Source organism: Monodelphis domestica, chromosome 2, assembly GCF_027887165.1.
Source record: "Monodelphis domestica isolate mMonDom1 chromosome 2, mMonDom1.pri, whole genome shotgun sequence".
NCBI classification, from domain to species: Eukaryota; Metazoa; Chordata; class Mammalia; order Didelphimorphia; family Didelphidae; genus Monodelphis; species Monodelphis domestica.
The window spans coordinates 256,832,666-256,859,396 of NC_077228.1; the positions used below are offsets into that span (position 1 = coordinate 256,832,666).

At 36.8% G+C, this 26,731-nt stretch overlaps 1 protein-coding gene across 8 annotated transcripts in view; it reads left to right on the forward strand.

Annotated features, from left to right (window-relative positions):
• Positions 1-24,577, forward strand: part of LOC103092814 (trichohyalin-like) — an 84,881-nt gene extending 60,304 nt beyond the window's left edge. For 4 of the 8 annotated variants that reach the window (XM_056817516.1, XM_056817517.1, XM_056817522.1 and 1 more), the window contains 7 exons: positions 11,762-11,853; positions 14,297-14,330; positions 15,422-15,519; positions 15,799-15,832; positions 19,940-20,053; positions 21,900-22,064; positions 24,487-24,577. In XM_056817516.1, the coding sequence (XP_056673494.1) occupies positions 11,762-11,853; positions 14,297-14,330; positions 15,422-15,519; positions 15,799-15,832; positions 19,940-20,053; positions 21,900-22,013 (486 nt within the window). In that variant the 3' untranslated portion in view covers positions 22,014-22,064; positions 24,487-24,577. Of the gene's footprint in view, positions 1-11,761; positions 11,854-14,296; positions 14,331-15,421; positions 15,520-15,798; positions 15,833-19,939; positions 20,054-21,899; positions 22,065-24,486 lie in introns of those variants that run through there. The other 4 variants (XM_056817518.1, XM_056817519.1, XM_056817521.1 and 1 more) reach the window with 4 other exon arrangements.
• Positions 24,578-26,731: the final 2,154 nt, after the last annotated feature.

Sequence of the window (26,731 nt, forward strand, 5' to 3'; positions counted from 1 at the left end):
TATATTGAGTACTGATATTTCTTCATTGTCTATACTGCCTTTTATCAGGATGTAATTACCTTCCTTATTTCTTTTAATCAGACCTATTTTTGCTTTAGCTTTGTCAGGTATCTTGATTGCTACTCCTGCCTTCATTTTCTCAGTTGATGTCCAATAAATTCTTTTCCTGCCTCTTACCTTTATCCTGTGTGTGTCCACCTGCCTCATGTGAATTTCTTGTAAACAATATATGGTGGGGTTTTGGTTTTGAATCCACTCTGCTATCCACTTCCTTTTTATGAGTGAGTTCATCCCATTCACATTCACAGTTATAATTACCATCTGTGTATTCCTCATCATTTTGATTTCCTCTTTTAATCCTGCCCTTTCTCCTTTCATTCTTTCCCTTCACATTGGTTTTTTATTTCTAATTAATCCCCCTTTCCTCCTCCCTTATTTTACTCCCCTTCCTACCACCTCCCTTCTTATTCCCCTCTTATTTTTTTAAGGTCTATTAATTGTGTTCCCCAACTTTTCCCTCCTTTATATTACTCCCCTCCCCCCTTCCTTATTCCCCTTCTGCTTCTCTATAGGGTAAGATAGGATTCTATACCCCAATAAATCTGGCTGTTCTTCCCTCTCTGAACCAATTCCAATGAGAGTAAGGTTTAAGTATTACCTGTCACCACCCTCATCATCCCCTTCTTGTAATAGTATTCTACCCTGAAGGGAGCAAAGGGGTTAAATCCTCCCAAAATGCTTCTCTCCTGGCATTCTTGAGGGAGTCAGGAAAAGGGCACAGCTGCAGAGAAAAAGCAGCCTTGAGAAAAGAGACACGTAGGTAGGGGGGAAATTCCCTCCCTTGTTCCAAATGTCCTGCCCAGAAGGAAAACAGTTTCTAGTCAAAATTATTATTATTTTTAAACTCTTACCTTCTGTCTTGGAATCAATAGTGTGTATTAGTTCCACGGCAGAAGAGTGGTAAGGGCTAGGCAATGGGGGTTAAGGGACTTGCCCAGAGTCATACAGCTGGGAAGTGTCTGAGGTCAGATTTGAACCTGGGACCTCCCATCTCTAGGCCTGGCCCTCAATCCACTGAGCTATCCAGCTGCCCCCCAAAATTATTTTTGTTGACTGACTGATTCCCAGAAAAGCTAGCTTAGTTCTCATGGTAGAATAAGGTATATACATTGCTTCTGCCAGAGGATTGCTAAAACCTGCCAACGTGAGTGTCTCTCACCCTTTGCTTTATTCTGCCACCATCTCAATTCAGGATTCCTTCCATGCTCAACATGGGGCATGGAAGGTCCAGAGCCCAGAGCCTTTAAGTCGCAGAATTTAGCAAAAATTCCTCCAGGTTAAAGTGTGCACTTGAAACAGTATAGTGGGGGTTGGGGAAAAGCAGGTTGTTCCATTTTTTTGCTGCTTGTTGGTGAAAAGGAGCAAGCCTGCATTCAAGGGATTTGCAGTTCCAAAGGATATTAAAACAAATGGCTGCAGATGTAAGGATTTTAGGATGGAGACAAACACCCATCTTGGCTTGAACAAGACCCAACCAGACTTCAGCTGACTGGAAGACTTGTCCCCCACACCACCCAAGTAGACATCTTGGTCGATAAGCTCCTGGCCACTAGTATCATTGTGAGTATAGATCTCAATTCACACTTAGGGTAAACAAGATTTTTTCAGCAGTAAATTTACAGCAGGCATTACATTCTTCAGAAATATGCTCTTCCTAATATGGAAAAGAACTCATTCATTTAAAGAGCCAGCTTCCTGGAAAATGCAGAATGACCTTTTTTAGTGAAGATCTTTGCCTGAGACACCAGACCACAAGAAGATTTTTAGCACAACATAAAAAACAAATACATTTTAATACCAGAATCCTGAGCTGCTTAATTTTTAAGCATGCTTCCCACAGTCTACGCTCAATGTTTTCTGTCTTATGTGTTTTTTGTTTGTTCTTGTCTCTGTGTTTTTAATTGGGTGCTCACAAAATACACTCCAAAATCCTCCATGGAGGGACGTAATTAACTCTGCCCTCTACATTTAGCAGAGGACAAAGGCAAAATATACCTTCAATAAGTTTTCTCCTCCCTTTTCTGGATGGGCCCCTAATGAAAGAAAAGAGAAACGATCAGAACACATGGGGGAAATTTGATCCCACAATTGGATTAGATATAATCTTAAAGATTGATAACTTTGGAGAATTGCTAATGATTTTTTATATGTACTATGATACAGTGTAATTTCATTTATGGTGATAATTGTCTATCAGTTAAATATGAAATGTGAGCTGAATTTATTTCTGCACAAAACTTTTATTGTTAGAGGATTGTTTATTTTCATTAGGACTTGCAATGTGGCTACTTAGTAAACATAAAATCTATAATATAAATGCAAATTTCAGTTAGGAAAAAGTTGTGGTGTAATGTGGAGAACTTTCTTTCCCTAGGATTTAAATTTTGGATTTTCAAATGAGATTCGTGTACTGTCAGAACTAGCAACAAGTGATCATACAATGACTTTGGGGTATAAGAAGTTTAAAATCTGTTAATCTGTGAATGTGAATTAACACAGGGATTAAAATTTTGACATATTGCAAAGGATGGAATTTCTAAACAGTGATGTATTTGATTAGGATATATAATTTTTTTTAAAAATATGTGCAATGTATAAGAAGGAATTCCTGGTCTAGGGATTAGCATATATTCAAATACAATTTGTTAGAATATAGTAATGGATGAACACAAAGAATGTATGAATTTGTACTGTAAAGGAAATTAAATTTTATGCAAATTGTCAATGTGTATAATACAATTGGCAAGGAAAATTTGACCAGTTCAGGAATCAAATAAGACTTGGTATGAGATTATTAATTATAAGTAATTATGTGTAGTTGCCTCTCCTCTATTTGTAATGAGGGTAAAAGAGGAGAAGCCAGATGAAGTGAGAGACAAGGAAAATGGAAAAAGGAATGAGGAATGTTAGCTCAGAGTATGAAAGAAAAATTTACTCAGTTATGTAGAAATGTTTTGAGATATAAGGGAAGGAAAAAGAGTAAATGCTTTGAGACTCTTATTTGAATAATGGTGACATCTGAAGGAAACATTAATGTTAAAGGACTTTAATCAAAGTCAATTTGAAAGTTATAGAGTTTAAATTAATATCCATTGAGAATAATTTATTATCAAGGTTTTAAAACATGCAAATTTTATAAGTTTAATAATTTAAGTTGTTAAAAAAGCATGGAAAGACAAGGTTGTTAATAACAAAAAAAATGTTTGGCCTTGGAACTTCTTACAAACTTATTAACCCCTTCCTCACACACAGGAAGGAGAAACACTGCCTATAATTATTTTCAGGGCCTTAAACAGCAAATGACAAAATGAGTTGAGTGATTGTAATTGATATGTAATTGATATGTTACATTACATGAAGTTTAGAAAGATAACTTTAGAGCCTCTGAAATGTTAGTTGGCCAAGTTTGAATAAATTTTGATCTAGTATTAAGATATGTTACAACCAAAAATCAAAGAGTAAGCAGGAGTTTGTTTGTTTGTTTGTTTTTAATTAAAACCCTTACCTTCCGTCTTGGAGTCAATACTGTGTATTGGCTCCAAGGCAGAAGAGTGGTAAGGGCTAGGCAATGGGGGTCAAGTGACTTGCCCAGGGTCACACAGCTGGGACATGTCTGAGGCCAGATTTGAACCTAGGACCTCCCATCTCTAGGGCTAGCTCTCAATCCACTGAGCTACCCAGCTGCCCCCTAGGAGTTTTTTTAATGTATATGTGTATATGTGTAGAAGGAAATTTTAAAAGAACAAATGGCAATTAGGATAGATGGAAACAATTCCTATGAAAATTCAGGATTTCTTTTTCAAGAATTTTCAGAAAAGGTTTTTTTTTTAATATAGAAGTTAAAGCTGTTCAAGATAAAGAACATACTTCCTTTATAAATACAACAGTTAATATGTTGTAGTTAATTAAACTAAATTAGTAATTCAATTCTTTATGGACAATAACAATTGGATTAACTACATATATACTAATATGAATTTTTTAGCAAAATATTAGAGGCTAGAGCACTCCTTTCCCCCACTTCTTGTTTTTCTCATGCCCAGCACCCCCTTCCCTTTCTCACAGCAGCACTAACAAAGGAGATAAACAGTGGCTGACAAACAGAAAAAAAGTCTCCGGACCACAGATCAATCTCATTGTTTATTGGAAAACAGATTCCATTATTGACCTTTATGTATGGGAATCCACATATTTTTGAAAACAGAATTCCTGTGTTTTTAAACACTACTATTGAAGTTGGACTTGTTTGGAGCACAAATCTGTCTTGTCAACCCCACCTCCTGCTACCAGGAAAGGGAAAACTATGACACTTTGAGTATTTTCAGAGAGCACTAAAAACACTGTAGTAAGTAGGTTATAATAACTTCGAATAGACTTTAAGAGAGGATACGATAGTTTTTTCACTACCATAGTGACATGAATATAAATAAAGCTTCTATGCAGCAAAGTTAATAGGATAAGCACAAATTTCTTACATTTATTTGAGATAAAAATTTTTTAGAAATTGTTAGGTTACATGAACATACAAGCAGCTTGTTTACAAGTTTTGAAAATCACCAGAAGTGGAATGTTATTGATAATGTGTAGAATTTTTTTTTTGTCATTCAAGAAAAAAGAACCACACCTGATATGCTTGGTTTTCATTGTTATTGGATGGGCACTCAGTGGAAGAGTGCATGGTTGAAATAGGTTACATTGGGCCACACTCAGTCTGTATATTTCAAAAGATCTTTTCCCCTACATTTCTTTTATGATAAAAAACCTTTTAATTTATAGCAAATATAATTTGTTAAGTAAGAATTTCCATTTATAAGGTCAATCAACATGTCACAAGTACAGGTTAACTACTTACAAAAGAAATAAAATCTAAATTTTAGATTGAAAGTATGGACATCAGGAATTTTTAGATCTCCTGATGTAGAAGAATTTATTTCACCTTATGTTAGCTTTGCAAAGAATTTTTTTTTCTAATAGGAGGATCAATTCACAGACTCTGCAAGGAACTTGGAGCACACAGGCTAGAGGGCCCAGACAAACAGAATCTATAACGATGAAGATACAGATGAAGATAAGAGAATATCCAGCTAGAGTTTAGTCAATTATTAATTATTATTGTTATTGGAATATACTTGTGCCCCATGGACCTTAAATTCACCTAGAATGATGACTTAACTACAAAAGTGAATCTCCTCAAATAATCAGTATTTTATTCAGGAGATGAATTAGAAATCATCAAAACAAGATTGTCACTGAAACACAATTATAGATATGTAATCATTTGTGTAACACCTTTTTATGTTAACCAATCTGATGAGAAATTAAGTACATCAAGCCACTTAGCTTCCAGCATTAGCACATAATGTAACTATGGCTTTTCAGTTACAGAATAGAGTTAATAATGATTTGTATACAGTGAGAGCTGCTCTTAGAGATGATGTGTTAGAATTGACTTCTGAGGTGCAGATCTTACAGTTATCTCAGAAGCTGCAGTGTTTGTGTGGATATATTCATTTTTGTTTATTACCTGTTTAATAATATAATGCTACTGGTGTAAACTTTGTTAAAAAAAATTAAGCTCAGGTGCAAGGGATGGATTTCTGGAGCAATGAATAACCTCCTCACTGTGATCTGCTTACTAAAAATAAAGGTGAGTTGCAGAGAACTCGAGTTAAATTCTCCTGACACATTCCCCTCTCCCTTTATGACTTTCTTGCTTACAAAACAAAAAAGGAGATATGTAGGGAGAAAAGAGGTTAAATCCTCCTGAAATGCTTCCCTCCTCCCTTCCTGGCATTCTTGAGGGAGCCAGGAAAAGGGCACAGCTGCAGAGAAAAGGCAGCCGCAGCCTTGAGAAGAGAGACTGAGGTAGGAGAAAATTCGCTCCCTTGCTCCAAATGTCTAGCCAGAAGGAAAACAGTTTCTAGTCAAAATTAATTTTTGTTGACTGTCTGATTCCCACAAAGGCTACCTTGGTTCTCACAGTAGAATAAGGTATATACGTTGCTTTTGGCTCTGCCAGAGGAGAAGCATGGTGGAATAAATCAGAACTGCTAAAACCTGCCAACATGAGTGTCTCTGTTTTGCCCTTTGCTTTATTCTGCCACCATCCCTATTTGGGACTCCTGGACAGACCACTATACCCCCCACCCCCTTGTGCCTCTTTATGTAGTATGATTTATCCCATTTTACCTCTCCCTTTGCATTTTTTGTCATATAATCCTCTTTTTTTCCCTAATTTTTTTTTTACGTATCATCCTAAACAGCTTAATACCACACTCTCTGCCTATGTTTATTTCTTCTACCTACTATAATAATGATAACAATTTTTAAGAGTTAGATATCATTTTTTTCATATAGGAGTATAATCAACTTGACCTTATTGAAGCCCTTAAATTTTTTCTCTTTCTTATTTACCTTTTTATGGTTCTCTTGAATTATATATTTGGATATCAATTTTTTTGTTTTAAGTCTGGTCTTTTCTTAAGAATGCTTGGAAATCTTCTATTTTATTAAATTGCCCATATTTTACCCTGAAAATATATAGTCAGTTTTGATAGGTAGGTGATTCTTAGTTGTAGATCCAGTTCTCTTGCCTTCCAGAATGCCATATTCTAAGTCTTGCTTCAGTGTGGAAGCTGCCAGATCCTGTGTAATCCTGACTAGGACTCCATGATATCTGAGTTGTTTCTTTATGTCCATTTGCAGTATTTTTTCCTTGGCCTGGAAGCTCTTCATCTTGGCTATAACATTCCTGGGAGTTGTCATTTGGGGATTTATTGCAGGAGGTGATCTGTGGATTTTTTCAATGTCTATTTTACCCTCTTCAAGAATATCAGAGCAGTTTTCTTGGGTAATTTCTTATAATATGATGTCTAGGATTTTTTTTTGATCATAACTCTCAGGTAGTCCAATAATTGTCAAATTGTCTCTCCTGGATCTATTTTCCAGGTCAGTAATTTTTTGAATGAGAAATTTCATGTTTTTTCATTCTTTTGATTTTGTTTTATTATTTCTTGGTGTTTTGAAAATCATTAGCTTCTACTTGCCCAATTCTATATTTTTTTTCCAATTCTAGACTTTAAATACTGGTTTTCATCCATGATTTTTGATTCTCCTTTTCCATTTGGTCTATTCTGCTTTTCATGGCACTCTTTTCATCATTGGACTCTTTTACTTGTTCTTCCATCAGGTCAATTCTGGTTTTTAATCTGCTTATTATTTCATTTGATTTCTGAGTCTCTCTTTCCATTTGGCCAATTTTGTCTTTTAAGTTGTCATTTTCCTTTTGCATTACTTTCATTTCTCTTCCCCCACTTTTCTTCTCATTTTTCTTGTTTTTTTAATTGCTTTTTAAGTTCTTCCAGAGCTTGTGACCAGTTTCCTTTTTTTGTTTGTTTGCATGTATTTGCTTGTTTCTCAACCTCTCCTGTTGCTTTTGTTTTTTGTTCTTTTTCTCCATAGAAATTCTCTAGGGTCAAGAGCTTTCTTTGCTTCTGTTTACTCATTTTCCCACTCAAGGACTGGAAGTCCTGCAAGTTGCTGGTCATTCCTATCTTTACTTTTGACTCACAAGGTTTTGCCTTGGAGCTATCTTCACTGCCCTATCAGAGGCCCAAGTGGGCCCAATGCTATGGAGTTCTGAACTTAACCTCCAGGGATTTCTAGGAGCAGGTCTGTGGTGTTTCTTTTTGGGATAGCATGCTTCTCAGTGTTTTGCCCTGAAGCTATCTTCACTGCAATTGCTATTGCTCCAGAGAGACCTGAGTGAGTCCAGTGCTATTGAGCTCCAAATCTCACTGCCAGGACCTAAAGCCTCTAGGGGTAGGCCTGTGATACTTTTTTCTTAATATAGGTCGCCTTCTAGAATTCCGGGGTTATCCAAGTGTCCTGGCTTTGTGTCTGGTGCAGTAGGTGGAGGCGGGGAGTGGTTGGCCTGCTCTTTTGCTTATGCAGTTTTGCCCCTTATAGCATGGAAATCCACTGTCTCTGCCTACCTTTCAGATTGTGTTTAGTGTGGGAGCCCTCTCACTCGTCCTGCTTTGACTTCTGTTCTTTTGAGATGCTTTTTAAAGATTGGTTTGGAAGGATATTCAGAGCAGTTTCAGAATTTCCCTGCTACTATGCTGCCATCTTGGTTCTGTCCTCAATTTTCTCATTTAGAGGGGATAAACTCTAAAGACAAATCCAAGAATGTTTACTTTCCACTTTTCTCTGCCATTTTAATCCTTTTGATTACATCAAGAAGAAAGCCTCAGCCTTAATGAGATACTAATATATATTAGACATGTCTTAGAATTTTGAGCTTAATCAGTTTTAACATAAAAGAAATTTTTACATACAGACATCAATAGTATCTACAATCACTTTTATTTAACTCTTACCTTCCATCTTAGACTCAACTTTGGTTCTAATGCAGAAGAGTGGTATAGCCTAGGCCAGTGATGGCAAACCTATGGCACATGTATCAAAAAAGACAGGTAGAACCCTCTCTGTGGGCATGCCTGCAGTCACCACCAGAGATCATTATTAGAAAGGCAGAGGAACTTAGGGTAGAACTGTTCCCCTACCCCTCTCCATGCATCTGAGGACATTCTTCACTTCACCCACCCCTCCTCCCTCCCCTGCAGGGGTAAGGGCGGGTCAGGGGACAAAAGGGGGATTGAGGCATGGCACTTGGTCTCTGGCGAGGGTGGGAATGACACTCTGTGGGGTAGGGGTGAGGTCCAGCACTCCCATCTCTAAAAGATTTGCCATCACTGGACTAGGCAATAGGGGTTGCCCTGGGTCACTCAGCTAGGAAGTACAATTACTTCTGAACTTGAGTTTTATATAAGACTTTAAACTTTACAAAGCAAACTACATGAATTATTTCATTTGATTCATAAGAAACTGAACTTCAGAGAGGTTGAGATGTCTAACATATTTAGATGGAATATTTATATATATAGATAGATATATATATGTGTATATAACATATGCACACAAATGTAGATTATATATACACATATACAAATGGGCAATCTCTGTATGAGATACATATAGGCAAAGCTCTGTATGAGAATATATGTAATATATATGTGGATATGTACATGTGTACACACATACATTTCTAGTAAATTAAATTAAATAATACTATACCTCCCTTTTTTTGGAATAGGACATATGTCTAATTCAATGAATAATAAAAAGAGTTCTAAATTTGGAATCAGTACCAGATTTCAATCTGTGACTGCCACTTATAATTATGATTTGCTGAAGCCACTTTACTAAGTCAGTTTCTTTGCCATTTTCTATTTAAGAAAAAATAATAATACTGTTCTGATAATGCTACTGTCTTCCAAAATTATTGTGAAAAAAGTTCTTTGTAAATCTTAAAGACCTATAGAATTATGAATTATTCTCATTATTATTATTATAGTAGTAGTTCCAGCACCATTTCTTTTTCATATCTACTCATTAATTTTCCTTGTAAGTGACAAGTGAGGAAGAGTTGAGCATGGTTGGGTTGAAGAGGAGTGATAGGGAGATAGAAATGTCACCAGGGGGCAGCAGAACATATGGAGGGGGAATCTGAAATTCAGAATCCCAATGGAAAGATTTTCTTATGAACTTCAATCATAGTCTGGTACCAGAAAGGTGCCTATTGAAGATGGATTGCTGTCTGACAGTGACTCTCATCCTTACTGGGTATTTTGCCTAACAAATCACTACATAATCACTGTCTCACATGTTCATGATAAGAACTGTAATGATTATAAATGAACTGGACACTGGTGTTACTCTAAGGCTGGTTAAAGATGGTCAAAAGGGAGTTTGTTGTGAAGGAGGTAGGAGCCTTGATGGGCTGACTCCTATACACCCTCTCTTCCAATCACCCCTCCTGGGTTATGTTGTCAAGGGGTGCTACTCTGGAAATTGGGGTTCCCCTGTTATGTGAGAATGATGGGAAGATGAAGGTCTCCCCTATCAGGTGATATAAGAGGTACCCCAGATTTCCCTGGCATGTGAATGTTATGGAGACAAGCCTCCTGGAGTCTTTGACTCAGAGGGGGAGGAGTCTTGGTTAGCACTATGTTATAGCTGATCTAGCCACAACAAATACCCTTCCTTTTAGCTCCAAGAAATAAGTCACAAGAAATATCTGACTGAGTGTATTGTATGAAGGTTTAATGAGCAATGACTATAGGAAAGTTGGGGAGCTGGAATGGGGAAATAGGGGTCCCTGATCTATCCCCCTAAATGTCTGTCACCTTGGCAGCTGTCAAGCCAACCAGGGTTTCTCCTTCCCTTTCCCACTAATTCTCCCAATCCCATTTCTAATACTACTGGGCTAAGGAATAGTCTGAGCAGGTGCAAAGGGCAAAGGGAGAGAGCTGGGCTTTCGGGCAGAGAGTCCATGACCCTCCTGGGTCTGAAGAGTCTTGACATTCTGTTGAGATGTTCCTTGAGGTATTATGTTATTGAAATAACTTGGTAGTAATAATCTCAGGACTATACACAGGAGAATTCTTTATTGGCTCTTGGCAAGATCCTCAGCAAGGAAATGCTTTCTGCCTGTTCAAGGTCTCTGCTCAAAAGCCCAGAATTCTTCCTGGAGCTTTACCAAGTCCCTTCTTCTCTCCCAGCATCCTCTGCTCCCAACAGTCTTTGCTGTCAATCAACTCTTCTTTCAATGTTCCATCTTTTCCCCTTTTGCAACCTGCCCTTATAGAACTCTGTGATGTTTTTATGCAGACCATACACATCTCCTTGCACCTAACCTCAGAGCAGAGTTAGGAGGCCTAGGTTTGAATCCTAACTTCCAATTTCCTTATGTTTTTAATATTCTTCTCATTTAAACTTTTTAAGTCTCAGTTGCCTCACCTCTAAAATAAGATTAGATTAGTCCCTAGATGAAACCTCGGGTTCATTCCAGTTCTAAAATCCTATAATCCTAGGTTAGAATGTGTAGTGTATTTTGGATGGAAGTTGCAGAATAAGGTCCAAGAGAGAGCCTTTTAAAAGAAACACTATGCTTATTTTAACATAAAAACATATTTCTTTGTTGAATTTATTTTCTGAGTAAGCCCCGTTTTTTAGAAAATGATCACTCATCCATTCAACAACATTCATTAAGTAATTACTATGTGGCAGGTACTATCCAAGGCACTGGGCATATACATTGTGCCCTGTGCCCTCAAGAAGCTTACCTTCTATTGGATTTAACATGCACACAGATAAGTAAATACAAAAGATATGCATTAAACTTTAATCTATTCACAAACATTTGCTAGCAACTCTCATGGTGCTAAAAAGAAGAAAAAAATGTAAGAGAGTAGTATATGGATCTCTAGAATTAGGATAATGGTAAATATTAAGAACTCATTCTGTATAGAAGGAATTTAGCATCTATTACACTGACTTTTAATTCATATCTCATTGGGAGTAGATTGGTGAAGTCTAAGAGATGGCATGATAGTTTGGGGATGAAGCTTGACAGGGAATCTTTGCATGATTCATGAATTGGCTAGTTCACCCCCCGTTACAGAAGCCCTTAAACTACCACTAGTTATTCATAACCCTAGGGTACCTCATTTTCCCCCATCTATTAAGAAGGGAAATCATCCTGGCTTTTTCTGTACTTCACTATGAAAAGAAATTAAATACTGCCTAGTTGAGTAATTATACGTAATATGTGAGGTTTGTTTTTGGTTTTGCCTAGCTTCCTTCTACTGAAAAGAAGAAGAGGAGTTTGTCAGCACATGATTTGGTGAGATTTGGTTCCAGGACCCTAGTGGGGGCCAAAATTGCAAGGTGAGTGGATTTATAGTGACAGGAGCATAATGGAGAAGTATCCCAGGACAGATCCCACAGCTCTGGAAAAATTTCATCATGAAAATTATGTTTATTTCAAATTTCTTACCCTTTACACTCCCCCTATCTTCTCAGTTCTCTTTATTCATTTGTTTCATTTTGGTTTATTCATTCATCCATTTGTTTGTTTTGTGGTTGGGAATGTGTTGGGTTTTTTTGTTGGACAAAGCATTTTGTTTAAATATCTAGTACCTGGACTCTCCCTCACAGCATTCTGTAGGTCAGCACCCACCCAAAATCATAGCTCATAAGGATAAATGTACTTTTATGATTTAGTCAAAGGACACATTAGTTCAAAGTAAAAGTCATGGACATAATAAAAACAAATAAAGTGGCAATAAAAGATCCTCCCACACAAACATGCTGTATACTTTCCCACAGATTATTGTACCACTGGATGGGTCACAGACACAAGGAACATTTGTGAACAAGAAAAATGCAATGAAGGAAGGCCAGACATTCATGTTCCTCACATATGTGTCCATGATATACATATATATACACATATATATGGTCTTGCACAACTCATATCTCTAATGCTATAGAATGGTTGATATCTTCTGTGATTGTCATAACCCTGCTGAGTATCAAATTGAGTGCCATCTCCATTTATATTTGCCTTTTCTCTTCTTGTTTTGGAATTGTCGAATTCTTTTCTGCTTCTATCTGCCAAATCTCAGCCACTTAAAACCTTCATTCTCAGCTCTCTACTACCATGTAAGGAGGTATAGAGATAAAAATGCCATACCCTAACAAGTATAGTGTTCATGTTGCCTCTTAGGCCCATGGTCTGTCTAGACATGTCTTAACAGAGAAAGCATGGATAGTGTTTCTAGAGTTTCCACTTACCTTTCTCTAAGGGAGACTTTAATAACTTCTAGGAGGGGAGTAGTAGATTAGGACCATGAGACCAGCCACTCTGCTCACTCTCCTAAATATTAATAGTCTAGAGGAAATCATTTTTAGACTCAAATTGGGCCAGTACCAAACAGAAAGCCAAGTAACTATTCAGATAAGATTATATCAGACAATACACTGGCAGCAAGATATTTCAACTCAAATAGCAAATAGTTCTAAACCTCACCCAAGAAATTCCAAATTCTCTAGCATGGTAAGTTGAGACAGTTTACAATTAATTCATTTTTCCCATAAGTTCCTCAATTCAGAAATCTTCTATAGTCAAAAGAACTAGTCTCTAAATATTATAAAAAATTCCTCTCTATAAATAAATAACCTTAAGATATATCCCCTGTAGACTCTAAACGATCACCTTAGGGCAATTATCAATAATATGGAAATAGATCTTGATCAAGGAAACATATAAAACCCAGTGGAATTACACATTGGCTATGGGGGAGGGAAGAACATGAATCATGTAACCATGGAAAACTATTCTAAAGTAATTAATTAAATAAATATTTTCAATTAAAAAAAGATATAGCCCCTATCTCCAGTGCCCATTAGGGTGATCCAACGTCTGATACACCTGACCCAAGAGTTTTGAATTAATCCTGACTTTATTTAAGAGACCAAATAGAAGAATGAAAAGTTCCACAGGAACACAGGATATGTCACACTAACTGCTTTCTGCAGCCATTGGCCCTGTCTTTCCTTCATAGTCTATTTGGCAGAGGAGTAGAGAAGTAAATAAGAGAATTAGACCAGAAAGTTTCTAGGATCTCATCCTATTCTATAATCTTATGAGATAGAATAAGGTTTAGAGTTGGAAGAAACCCTAGAAATCATCTTCCTCCCCTTCCCATTTTAGAGAAGAAGAAATTGAGACCTGAAGAGATTTAGTGATTTATCCATTCAGGTAGTAACAGTCAGGCTTTGAATAAAATTCCTGGTTTCTATGATAAGCCACTGCTTCCTAGTACCATCCCTACCTTAGATTCCCCCTTCCTTGAGCTAGTCTCTATCTCAAAGGCTTTTTTACCTCAGCTTTTGACTTGACATCAATTTCTTATATATCTGTAAAACACACACATATATAATACATATACATAGATATCCTGTGCACATGTGTATATATGTTTAAGTCCTCTAGATTGCTCAGTGGATAGAATGCTGAGCGTAGAATCAGGAAGACCTGAGTTCAAATCCCGATTCAGATACTTATTAGCTATGTGACCACAGGCAAGTCCCTTAACTTCTATTTCCCTTAATCCACTGGAGAAGGAAATGACAAACCACTCTGGTATCTTTGCCAAGAAAACTCCCTGGTGTGCTATGTTCCACAGTATCAAAAGCATTAAGACAACACTAACAACTAAGCAGCAACAATATATGATAAATGTGTATATATGTGTCTCTACACATGTAAATGTGAATCTAAGTATATATATTTTAGAAGTTCCTTTCTCCTATTTTCTTTCTCTAGGGAGGAGGACATGGGAACAGTTCAAGCCAAGAAGGTAAGTGGGAATCTTGGAATACTTAAAATCCAGATCCTTCTAACTTTTAAATCACTTTTTAAACTAGGGGAGAGTAGGATGAGGTAAGAAAATACAAATAGTTGTTCTTCAGTTTCTGGTATCTAAAGGCTTCAGAAAAAGTGAATTGGTATAAAAGGTTGCATATTCTCATAACTAGGATATAGTCTCAGGAACTTTGCCCCATCTTGGAAAATATAGAGGGTACAGCCTTATCCAAGAGTAGATTATTTCATCTTTCAGGCAACTTATAAAAACCTCATAAGGTTCTGGAATGCATTTTTCCCATCAGGAGCTGCATTCCAGGTATAACTATTATACTACTTCCCCAAACATAAATTGTAACATCTTAGGTACAAAAATTTCTAGTTACAATTTTACATAGTCCTGTCTTATGAAATATTTTATTTTCTCTTAGCGACAGGCCTCTTGTGCCTATTGAACCTATGCAATAGCCCAGAACCTTGTGTTCCAAGGCCCTGGACTAGGGGATAAGAATTCACCTTTATAGATCATGTTAGTTAAGGGTTATAAAGTACTTTCCTCACAACACCCTATGAAGGTAGGAAGTGTGCAGATATTAAGATGAGGTCCAGAGAGAGATGATTGATTAATGCTTGTTGTACCTATTTCAAAGCATCATTTTGAAGAAATCTTGTAAACTGTTAGTCTATATATAAGTTATTATCTCAGATTGTATCTAACTCATTCTTTTTTTTTAAACCCTTACTTTCTGTCTTAGAATTGATATTAAGTATCAGTTTCCAAGGCATTAGAGCAGTAAAGATAGGTATTTGGGGTTAAGTGACTGGCCCAGGGTCAGATGAGTAGGAATTTCTATTAACAATTCTTGAACAAGCATTTAAATTTTTTTTTAATTAATCAAAATGGTTATTTAGAATCAGGCAGATGCCTCCCCCATTTAAAAAAATTAAATTCTCCTTTTCTTTTTGAAACTGACTTCAGTCAAATTAATTGTGCATGTGTACATAGCTTCAGCTTATAGATAGATTTGCTGCTTTTAAAATGTTTAGAATAAGTCGCTTTCAATGATGTAATTGTCATCTCACCAGGAGAAAGAGAATAAAGCTATAATTCTAACACACAACTTGGTGAGATTCAGCTCAAGGACAATAGTAGGGGCAATAAAAGCATCCAATGTCACTGAATGGTAAGTAGTTCCTGTTCCACAAAAAATAAAGGGAAAAGCTGCCCAACATATATTGAGGGGGTTCAAAAGGAATGTGACACAAACTATGCTTTTTTTCACAATTGTGTCTTGCCAAGCATCTTCCCAATGAACAAATCTAAGCAGAAGGACATGGCCATTGTTAAGCTATGCCTGCTATGGGATGTGATAAATTCCTTTGATTTTCCTCTTCTCAACATTTCTTAATCTCCTAAAAGCACTATATATATTCTAATGGTCTTCTCTGTCCTCTTTGTTCAGGGAACAGGTGGCTGGAACTCAAGATGAGAAGAAGGTAAGTGACTTTGCTAAATAGTTTAAACCTACTGATTTTCAAATTGGATTTTATGCCCAAAGAAAAGAATACATATGTTAGAGGAAAGTACATGTTCAGCTAAACTTTATTCTAGATAGGATGAATGCTCCTTCCTAAGTTAAGAAAGTTCTATAGTCCTTTTCCCTCCTGAATATTCCTGTGAGAGGTGCTACTCTAATTTATTCTCTATACATGTCCTGGAGATAAGGGAGTAGCTATCTTAGGATTTCTTGATGGCACCCACCTCCTGACAGAGAAGGGATGGATTCAAGTGTAGATTGAGATACATTTTTTGATCATGACAATGTGTAAATTACTTTTGCTTAACTATGAGTATTTCTCATAAGAATTGTTTTTAAGGGTTTGGAGTGGGAATGGAGAGAAAATAATGCCAGTTGAAGATGCAATAACAAATAGCAAATAAATTAATCAATTTATTCAAGTCACTAGCAAAACAGAAATTAGAAAAAGTTTATAGAGGAGAATATATATCCGACAATACAGAGTAAATGAGCCCTCCCATTAGGAGCAAGATAATTTATCACAACCAAGAGAGAGAGAGAATCTCAGAATCACTGAAGGGGAAATTTCCTGCAGCCTCTAGTGTAGTAAACTGAGGATATGGATCTGATAGAACCAGCCTGTTGTTTTTTTCAGAGCATATCTCCCTTCATGAACTTAAAGAGAGGTTTGAATTATGCATCTAATGAAGATGCACCTAAAGACCCTCTGATGGATGTGCTTATAGATTTTTCCCTTGGGGATTCCCATGGGATAGGAAGACTAACTCAGATTCTAAAGGGGAGAAAATAATAAACTTCCATCACACAACAATCCTAACATAGAGAAAAAATATCTCAGTTATGAATATAACTATCTATAAATATTATGTATATATGTAGCAAGTGATATTACTCTCCAGTGTAACATCATGCACTTTAAATCTCAGAAACTGGTGGGCCCACAGTTTTTCATGTCTCAGAAGTAGTTCACTCTTCCTCTAAGTCAATGGTTTCCAAATATTTTGGTTGTATACTCTCATCGGTAAAAATTTTCAAGCATGCACCTCTAATATGTATATATTTACCTGAATATTTCTAATCTATATATGTAATACTATATTGATAATTACATTATAAGACTTTTAAAAGTGCACATTTTAAAATGACAAGATAAATAATGAAACAATATTTGATTATTGGCATTCACTGAATAGGGAAATCACCTGGTCAGACCAGGGTCACTCTGGCAGCAATTTGGAGAATGAATTGGAAACAGGAGAGAAATGAGGGAGGGAGACAAGTAGGAGGCTACTGCAATAGTCTTGGTAAGGGATGATGAAAACCTGAAGAAGAACAGTGACTGTGGGAGTAGAGAAAGCAGGACAGATAGGAGAGATGTGGAGGTAGAAATAAAATTTGTCAATCAATGGAATAAGAAAAAAGTGGGATAAATTGAATAACAATGGAAAGTGCTAAGTCAAAGATGGCATTGAGGTTTTGAACCTGGATGATGTAGTAAGGATGGTGGTATCCTTAACAAAAATAAGGAAATTTGGAAAAGGAATAGAGTTGAATGGGGGGAAGGTCATGTACAGATTTGTATAATTTGTCATAATTTATTGGTGCCTGTTCATCCTGTGCAAATTTCTCTTTCCCATTCAAAATTTTTTAAATGGGGAAACGAGATACTTACTCATCAGTCATTTCCCCATGTAGCAGGTGGGTGGACTGAAATGACTTAAAAAACAAAGATTTAACCTTCCAAGCATATAAATCTATTAAACAATGCCTAACAAATTGGGACCAAGACCCCTCAGCTGGACCTCAGATACAGGGGGAGACAGATTTTTGTGCACTGAAAGAAAATAATTTGACAGTATATAAGCCAGAAGGCAAAATTAGGTAATTTGATTTATAATTAGAGGAAAGATTAAGGGTTTTCTGAGTTGGGAGCAGGGAGAGCAAATAAGTACAGTTCCCTGAAATCAGAAAAAGAGATATCTCATTCCTCCCAAGTGTTGTATTCAATCAAATGAACATGGAGTAGATAAAAGTGCTAGCACTGGAGTCAGAAGGACCTTGGGTTCAAATTTAGCCTCAGATACTTTCTAGCTGTGTGACCCTGAGCAAGTCATTTCACTTAACTCCAATTCCCTAGTCCTTTCTACTCTTCTGTCTTAGAACTGATACTAAGGCAAAAGGTAAGGAAAGAAGAGAAAGGAAGGGAGAGAAGAGAAGAGGAAAGGGAGGGGAGGAGAGGAGAGAATAGGAGAGGGAAGGGGAAGGGAAAAGAGAAAGAAAGAAAGAAAGAAAGAAAGAAAGAAAGAAAGAAAGAAAGAAAGAAAGAAAGAAAGAAAGAAAGAAAGAAAGAAAGAAAGAAAGAAAGAAAGAAAGAAAGAAAGAAAGAAAGAAAGAAAGAAAGAAAGAAAGAAAGAAAGAAAGAAAGAAAGAAAGAAAGAAAGAAAGAAAGAAAGAAAGAAAGAAAGAAAGAAAGAAAGAAAGAAAGAAAGAAAAAGAAAGAAAGAAAGAAAGAAGGGAGGGAGGAAGGAAGGGAAGGAGGGAGGGAGGACAGACAGACAAACTTTGGAGTAGTCAGGTAGCTCAGTGTATAGAATACCAAGCCTAGAGATGGGAGGTCCTGGGTTCAAAGGTGGCCTCTGTAGTAGATAATTATACTAGGGGAAATAAGGTAATAGGGAAATGGTAGAAAGGTAACACCAGGAAGCAAGCCAAGGAAAAGACTGGATCTTGAACCCTTCCCCCTACACTACTTCCTGTTTCCTTGCAACTGTCTTAGAAATATTCTCCTCACTGATGATATGCTTGAAGATTTCTCCCCAAAACCAAATCCCACAATCAAATCCTTCAACTAAAAGGTCTTCTATTCTTTGGGTAGGGGAGGGAAGGAGAGGGGAGGGGTGAGAGGAAATTAGGTCGCCCTAAATTTTCTAAGTTATCCTGTTGATTGAAGATTTCAAGAAATATTCAAATTCAGGAAACAAATTATCTTTCCCTAAGGGGAGATATTGACAGCAATGCTGACAGGTTTCTTCTGGGCTAAAACCCAAAAGTCTTTTCAGTACACAATCTTATGAAAAAGGCAAAATGACTAGAGAGTAGTTTATCTTCAACCTTCTGGTCAAACAGCCAGAGAAGGAATTCCTCTCAGCCAGCTCAAGCTGCTTAACTGATTTTCCCCAAGGTTCCATGAGAACTGTCTCCCCATCTCAGTTGATTGGTATTTCACAAAGTTCTGAGCTCCTTTTCTTTTTGCAGATGCATTTGCCACTTCTCAAAATCTTCATTTACACCTCAGACATTTCCTAGCTGTGTGACTCTGAGCAAGTCATTTAACCCCAATTGCCTAATTCTTACTTCTTTTCTGATTCTTAGTATCAATGCTAAGACAGAAGATAAGGGTTTAAAAAACAAAAGGATCAGGGAAACAATAATGATTGATCATTATTGGGCCAGTTTTCATATAAGACATATGGATTGCTTGAAATGTATATGAGAAAACCCCCTGCATCAACCTTTGGATTTGACTGGGTTTCTGGTCAGCATCTAGTTGACCCATCTTCCCAGACACACAGAGCTAAGATCAAACAATGGAGTAAAGGTTTTTACTATTCCCATAACTGAATAAAGTTTTCTTACAAAACAGAAATTGGACCAGACTCATAATTGAATAGAAAGGGAACTGAACTAGCTCCAGAACTGAATCAGAAGATGGAGTCACTGTGGTTCACCAAGTTCCCATAATCTCCTCATCCTGAACACAGAACCCACCATCCAAGGGGTCTCTACTGAAACCATGAGATTCTACGGGGGGCAAGGGTTAGATACATTGGGGAAGATGGGGTGGGAATCTTCCCAATGACACCTGATCAGTTCAACAACCAGAAGTCGGTATCTTGAATGGAAGAGAGAGTGGAAAGTGGTCCAACTTCCTGCCCTATATTATTTGGAGACCCTTGTATGTTGAACCCTGATCACCTGAATGCAACATACCTGTGGAAGAGATTTGATTGTTTTCTGTCAATGGATGTTAAGTTTTATCCTGCTTTATTTCAATCTTAATCAGGGCCTTCAAGTTAGCATAAAACATACTCCTGAATCTCAGTGTCTCCAGTTTACCCTGAGAAGCCAGCAACCTGCCATAATCTGGGACCCTTGGTCACTGAAGAGCCATGGTCAGGTAAAAGTCTAATAGGTTCTAGAAGGGTGAGTTGAAAAGAGATGAGAGGTGGGCCAGATTGGTGGCTCTCAGTAGATAGAGAGCCCAGAGGCTAGAGTTTTGGGGTTCAAATCTGGCTTCACACACTTCCTAGCTTGTGATCACTTAACCCCTAGCAAGTCACTTAACCCCTATTACCTAACCCATAGCACTCTTGTATCTTGGAAATGATATTTAGTATCAATTCTAAGATAGAAAGTAAGGGTTTAAAAAAAAGAAAAAGAAAGAAAAGAGACCTGTAGGAAGCAAGGAGAGCAAAGTAATTAGAGAAACATGGAAATACAGTGTATTGTATTCCATGAAATGTAATCTAATTTTATTCCATGTAATATAATCCTGAAATGAGCTTATTGAAGCTTAAATTTTGTTTGGAGTGAGTAGTTACTCATGCTGCTGTGGCTTAGTTTATCTATTCATCCCTTCACTCAATTGTCAAATATTTATTTGCACTATTTTATCAGCATCTGGCCCAGAGTACAAGGCAGTGGGCCAGGTATTACTACAGGTCAAAGAAGAGAGAAATATGCAGTCTAGCAGGGGAGATAAGAAACATACAAATAACTACACATACCACTAGGTAGCTTATAAAAGCAAAAAGGGAAATGTAGATGTTCAGAGAAGATTTATTTTTCTGAATTCAAATCCAGCCTCAGACATTTACTAGTGTGACCCCTTAGAACCAATATAAAGAATTGACTCTAAGTCAAAAAGTAAGGGTTTAAAGGGGAAAAAAGAAAGAAAAATGGGTAAGACATTAACAGGACGGATGAATTTAGATAATCTGGATGAACAGGTCATTTCAGGTGCAGGGAATGAATGGCATGAACAAAAGCAAAGAAGCAGAAAACTAGTCAGGCTTTGATTAGGAACTGACTCTGCTTGGATAACTGATTGGTTGTGTGCCTCCTATAAAAGATTCTTAATAATGGAAAGTCTGGCTTCATAAACTCCCTCAATGCTAGAACTAGAAGGGACCTTTGAGGTTATCAAGTCCACTGGCAAATCATCTTACTGCTCTGACCCCGAGTTTCCTCCTTGCTAATGTGGGCATTATTTGTAATAAGGGAGGTTACAAGGTTAATGCTTAGTTGTTATTCAAGCTGCACAGAAATATGAGCTGCTATTTTTTGTTATGATCTTAGATATGAGGGAAAAGGAAGGCAAGAGAAAGTGCATTGCTCACGGTTGCAGAGCTATTTAATAGCAGAGCCTGAATCTTGATCTAGACCTGAAGATGAGTCATCTGGAACCCAGATTGTTATATGATGCTGCCTCGCTCAAATAAGGGTCTTAATTTTAGGATTTAGCCCATCCCAAAAAAAGCACTCAAAAAGGGAATTGCCTTTGTGAATAGTCCCAATATGACAAGTAACAAGGGGCAGTTTGGAGGGTGCAACAGATAGAATACCAGTCCTAGAGTCAGGAAGAACTGAATTCAAATTTGACCTCAGACATTTACTAGCTGTGTGATCCTGGGCAAGTTACTTAACCTCTGTTTGTCTCAGTTTCCTCATCTGTAAAATGGAGATAATAATAGCAGTACCTTCCAGGGTTGTTGTGAGGATCAAATGAGATAATAATTGTAAAGCACTTAACACAGTCCCTGGCACATGGTTAAGTGCTATTAAAACGTTAGTGTTATTATTGTTAATGTAGCAGAAGTTGGGGAAAACTTCACCTCAATCATCCTTAGGCAGAGGGCAGCAAACTCATCCCAAAGCAGATTATACTGCTTTTCTCCAATTAAGGTTTTCACTCCAATATCCCAAAGCAATTCTCTTTTTCACTTTCTCCTGATCTCTACCAGTATGGTGCCTTCAGCATTCCTGGAGCCCACAGGCATTTCTGTCCCTGTTGCTGTGACCATGGCATGAGCATGGCTCCTGGATCATTCCTAAGCTGGCCCAAAAGAAGCTGCTGACTTTTTCAGGATCTCCAAAGCCTTTGATGATGCTCCCAGAGGAAGTGAGAGGTAACACAGCTAAGAGAACATGGAAGGAGAAGGGAAACTGATGGAGAAACAGGGTTTACAAGAAGAACTGGGGATCTGGAGGGCAACTAGGTGGCTCAGGGGATTGAGAGCCAGGCCCAGAGATGGGAGGTCCTGGGTTCAAATTTGGCCTCGGTCACTTCCTAGCTATGGGACTCTGGGCAAGGCACTTTAACTCCCATTATCTTACTGCTTACTTCCTTACTGCTCTTCTGCCTGAGAACCAATTCACAGTATCCATTCTAAAATGAAAGGTAAAAAATGGAGAATAGGGCATGAAACAACTTAGATTAAATGATCTTGTAGGTAGCATATCTTGGTTAACTCTGCAGAATAATGATAAGTTTGGGCAACTATTTTAATGATTTAATATATCACCTGGCCAAGTCACTTTGCTCAAAAATCTTTTATTTGGTAAAAAAAAAAATGGCACTAAAGTTCAAACTCTAGTATGCAAGGCCTTCCACAATAGACATCTTCCTACCTTTCTAACCATATCTCATGTTAACTATTAAAGGCCAGCTAAATAATATTGCTTCCTGTGAACTCAGCCTGTGTTATCATGACTTTAGGTCTCTGTCTAAAGTATTTCCTATGCCTTGAATGCCAACTCTTTCCTTTCTTTGCTTTTTCCAATTTCTATCCATCTTTTGAAACTAAAATCAAGGGCTTCTCAATAAAGCATTCCTTGTTTAATTAATTGTCAACCATAATAGAATGTCTGCTGTATTCCAGAAACAGTGCTGGGGATATAAATACAAAAATGATACAGTTCTTATCCTCAAGGAGCTTATGGTCCTGGGGAAATCATATATGCGTTTAAAAGTCAACACACAAATATGCACAAAATAAATACAAGGTAATTTGGGAAGTAGAGGCATTAACGGCTAGCTGGAGGGATCAGGAGAGGCTTCAGATAAATGGTCCTTTAGCCAAACTTTAAAGAGAGCTACAGATTCTAAGAGGTGGAGGTGAAGAAGGAGTGCATTATACAAATTTGGCTTCCAAGTCTAGAACATTGGCTCTATCAGGTTATACTTTCTACAAAAAGAATAGGATAGATATAAGGTGTAGTGGAGTAGAATTGGGAAGGTATATTCATGTGAAGAAATCCAATTAGAGCGGGGTACATGAGGGAGAGCATTTGGATGAGGATGAATGGGATCTGTATATTTGAACAGAATTTCATTTTTCATATCAACTTGCCTCAGTACATGTAGTTTCCTACCAATAGAATGTTCCTTGCTCCTTGAGGGCTTTTGTCTTTGTATCTTCAGTGCCTAGCACAGTGGAAAGTATATTAATAAATTTTTGTTGAATTGAGAGATGGGAAGCTCTGAAGAATGAAATTTTGAAGACACAGAAAAATAATTTTAGTTAGGAATTTTCAATTCAATTATAAAAAAAATGATTGCCTAAGGAAGTCAATGGTATAGTAGAAAGAGTGTGCATTAGTAAGATTGAGCATTAGAAGAAACAAAATTCAGTTGCTAAAGTTTACCAGCTATTTAACCCAAAGCAAGTCACTTAACCTGAGACTCTTTTTCTTCATCTGTGAAATGAATATGCTAATAATAGCACATATCTCATGGGGATACTTTTTAAACCTTAAAACAATATAAATAACAGCCATGGTTATTATTGTTGTTGTTATTACTGTAAAAGATATACAGAAACAAGGACAAAGGTGGCAGAGGATATATATGCCAAAGCAGACCAAAGTCTTATAAAAATAGTGTTGAGTACAAATGCTCAGAATAAACTGAGGATAGCAAGAACAAGATAACAATAACAAAAAAGAGGGGGAGGGTTTAAGACAGAATAAATAAGTTAGAGAACCAAAGTTCAGGGTGCATAGAAATTACAATAGTGAACCACTGAATGAAGCCTATTAAATTTCATCATCTTTGATTGGGTGCAATGTATCTAGTTCAGTTTTTTTGAGATCACCTGTGGGAGTGGAAGAGAGAGAATTGGGAAAAGTTTTTTGGAGGAAGTCATATTTTAGCTGATTTCTAATTTTAGCAAATGTTCCTTTAGGCCACCTATAACCAGCCATCACCCATCTATATAATACCAAATAATCAGTATGTAAAAAGGGAAAGAAATAAAGAAAAAGAGAATGGGATATTTTGAGATTATGCCTACACAGCAATAAAATTTTCAGCCATACCATCCCACCTCACCTCCCCCAACACCAAGGATATTAGTGCCAATTCTCATAATTGGTTTAAAGAAGCTAGCAAATTGTCTTGCTGCCTACCAGATGTTGTGACACTTTAAAAGCTACAATCTATAATAGATTTGGCAAAACATGAAAAGTACTTTTAAAATGCTATAGAGACCTTAAAAGAACACTGAATGTTAATGACAATTAACTTTGAATTTCTTTCTTTTCTTTTAGCTGTTCCTGCCAACTATAAAACTCATCAACTCAACTTACCTTGAAAGAATAATGTTGTCGTGTCATAGTTACTATTACATTTTAAATATGAGTAATGTTGTTATTGCTCTAACAAATTATGTGAGAGGCAGTATAGTACAGAGGGGAAAGTGCTGAATTTGGGATAGTAGCACCTAAATTTGAACCCCAACTTTATGACAATAACTTTTGTGATCTTGGGCAAATTTCCTCTCCAGTTAATATAATTTTAATTTAAGGCCAGTTATTTATGGTCATGTATTTATCCAATCACTATTATATTCCCAACTTCAAGTTTTACCTATCATCATAGTTCTATTCAGAGAAGATGTTCTTCCCATATTCACTGTTTCCCTTCCAATGAAATTCCAGCCCAAAGTCTTGTGTGAATTAGGTAGATTTGAGCTATAGAATCTTACTTGACTTTAATTATACTTCTTTGTGAGGCAGTTGATAGTGAGTGCACTGATAGAGAAACACAGAACCTGAAGTTAGGAAGATCTGAGTTCAAATGTGACCTCAGACACTTTCTAGCTTTGTAATCCTGGGCAAATCACTTAACATCTCTTTGCAAAGGGGCTAATAAAAGCATCTATGCTTATTAGAAAAGTAAGCATTTGGAGAAAGATCTGGAGAAGACTTAGATTAACTGAATAGGGGTCTTCAAGTATTTGAAGAGCTATCATGTGGAAAAGGGATTAGAGTTGTTCTCTCTGGCTTCAGACAGAAGAACTAGAAGTAATAGGAATAGATGGAAGTTGCACAGATATATATGATAAAAGGAAAAGATGCAAAGAATTGAAGCAATCTGAAAAAAGAAGTGAATATATCAAGAGGTAATGGATTGCCTTTTCACAGTGGTCATCTCTATGGGTAGAATACTATTTTCTCAAGGTACCTGAGTTAGCTTCGTATATTCTCCATCTAATGCTCTGAGCTCCCATTTACTCCTCTGTGAATCCACACAGACCAACATTAATCACAATACCACCTGATAGTGAAAAAAAAGATAATTTATTTAAAACAGAAATGTGAAGAAAATGTATTAAGCGGCAAACACTTTTAACACCCATTTCTCAAATTAATTACTTCCCGTCCTCTGTGAACAGAAGGCTGGTAGTTCACCCTGGTCTTCATACTTTACTACTTCTGCCACCCAACATAGGGAGTAGGAAGTGATATGTTAAGAAACCTTTGATGACTAAAATGGTGCTTTGTCTTCAATTCTGGTTGCCACATTTTTGGAAAGATATTGATAAGGATATACAAAGGAAGGCAACCAAGATGGTAAAAGAACTTTGAATTCATACCATTTGAGAACTGATTGAATGAAATAGGTGTGTTTCCTGGAGGAAACTTCAATTTAAAATTTTTATGCAATTAGATGGTGAAGGCACATGCAAAGAGCAAAAAAGTCTTTCAAAGGAATGAATATTTTTCTAGTCTTAGGCTTGTGGTTATATATTATATTCTTTATGAACTTTTTCCATCATTCTGAACTTTACAAACACTAATATTTCCATATACAAAAGAGAATGGGAAAAGAGAAAATTGTATATGAAACCATGACTCTACTATAACTATCTGGGTGGTTTTTTTCAGTATATAATAAATTCAGTATTAGTTTCAAAGATCTCCTTCTAATCTGATTTTCTCTTTGAGTTTCCTTCTCTTCTGTGTATGACTATAAAAATGTTTCAAAGATCTTCTTTTTCTTTTCTTTTGCATCAATATCAAGCCTTTTGTTGTTTAGTCATTTTCAGTTGTCTTCAACTCTTCATGACTTTCTTTGGAGGATTTCTTGGCAAAGATACTAGTTTCTTCTTCTCTAACTCATGTTACAAATGAAGAAACTAAGACAGTTAAGTGACTTGCTCAGAGTCACACAACTAGTATGTGTCTAAGACCAGATTTGAACTCAGGTTTTCGATTCCAGAACCAACGCTCTCTATTCACTGTACTAACTGCCTCCTAACTGCCTCCACTAACAAACTAGACCCACCAAATTCCCACATATACACATACTTTTAAAAACTTAAAACTTTTTTTAAAAAGCCCTCTGTTGTATCAAATAAGCATAGTCAAGCAAAACAAATACAAATATTGTCCATTTCCTGTTTCTCTATATACCATGAGTCTTCATATATACCTCTTGATAGGTCCTTCATCACTGGTCCTTTCAATAACCAGAGTTCTTTAGTCTTTTAAAGTTGTTTTTCTTTACAAT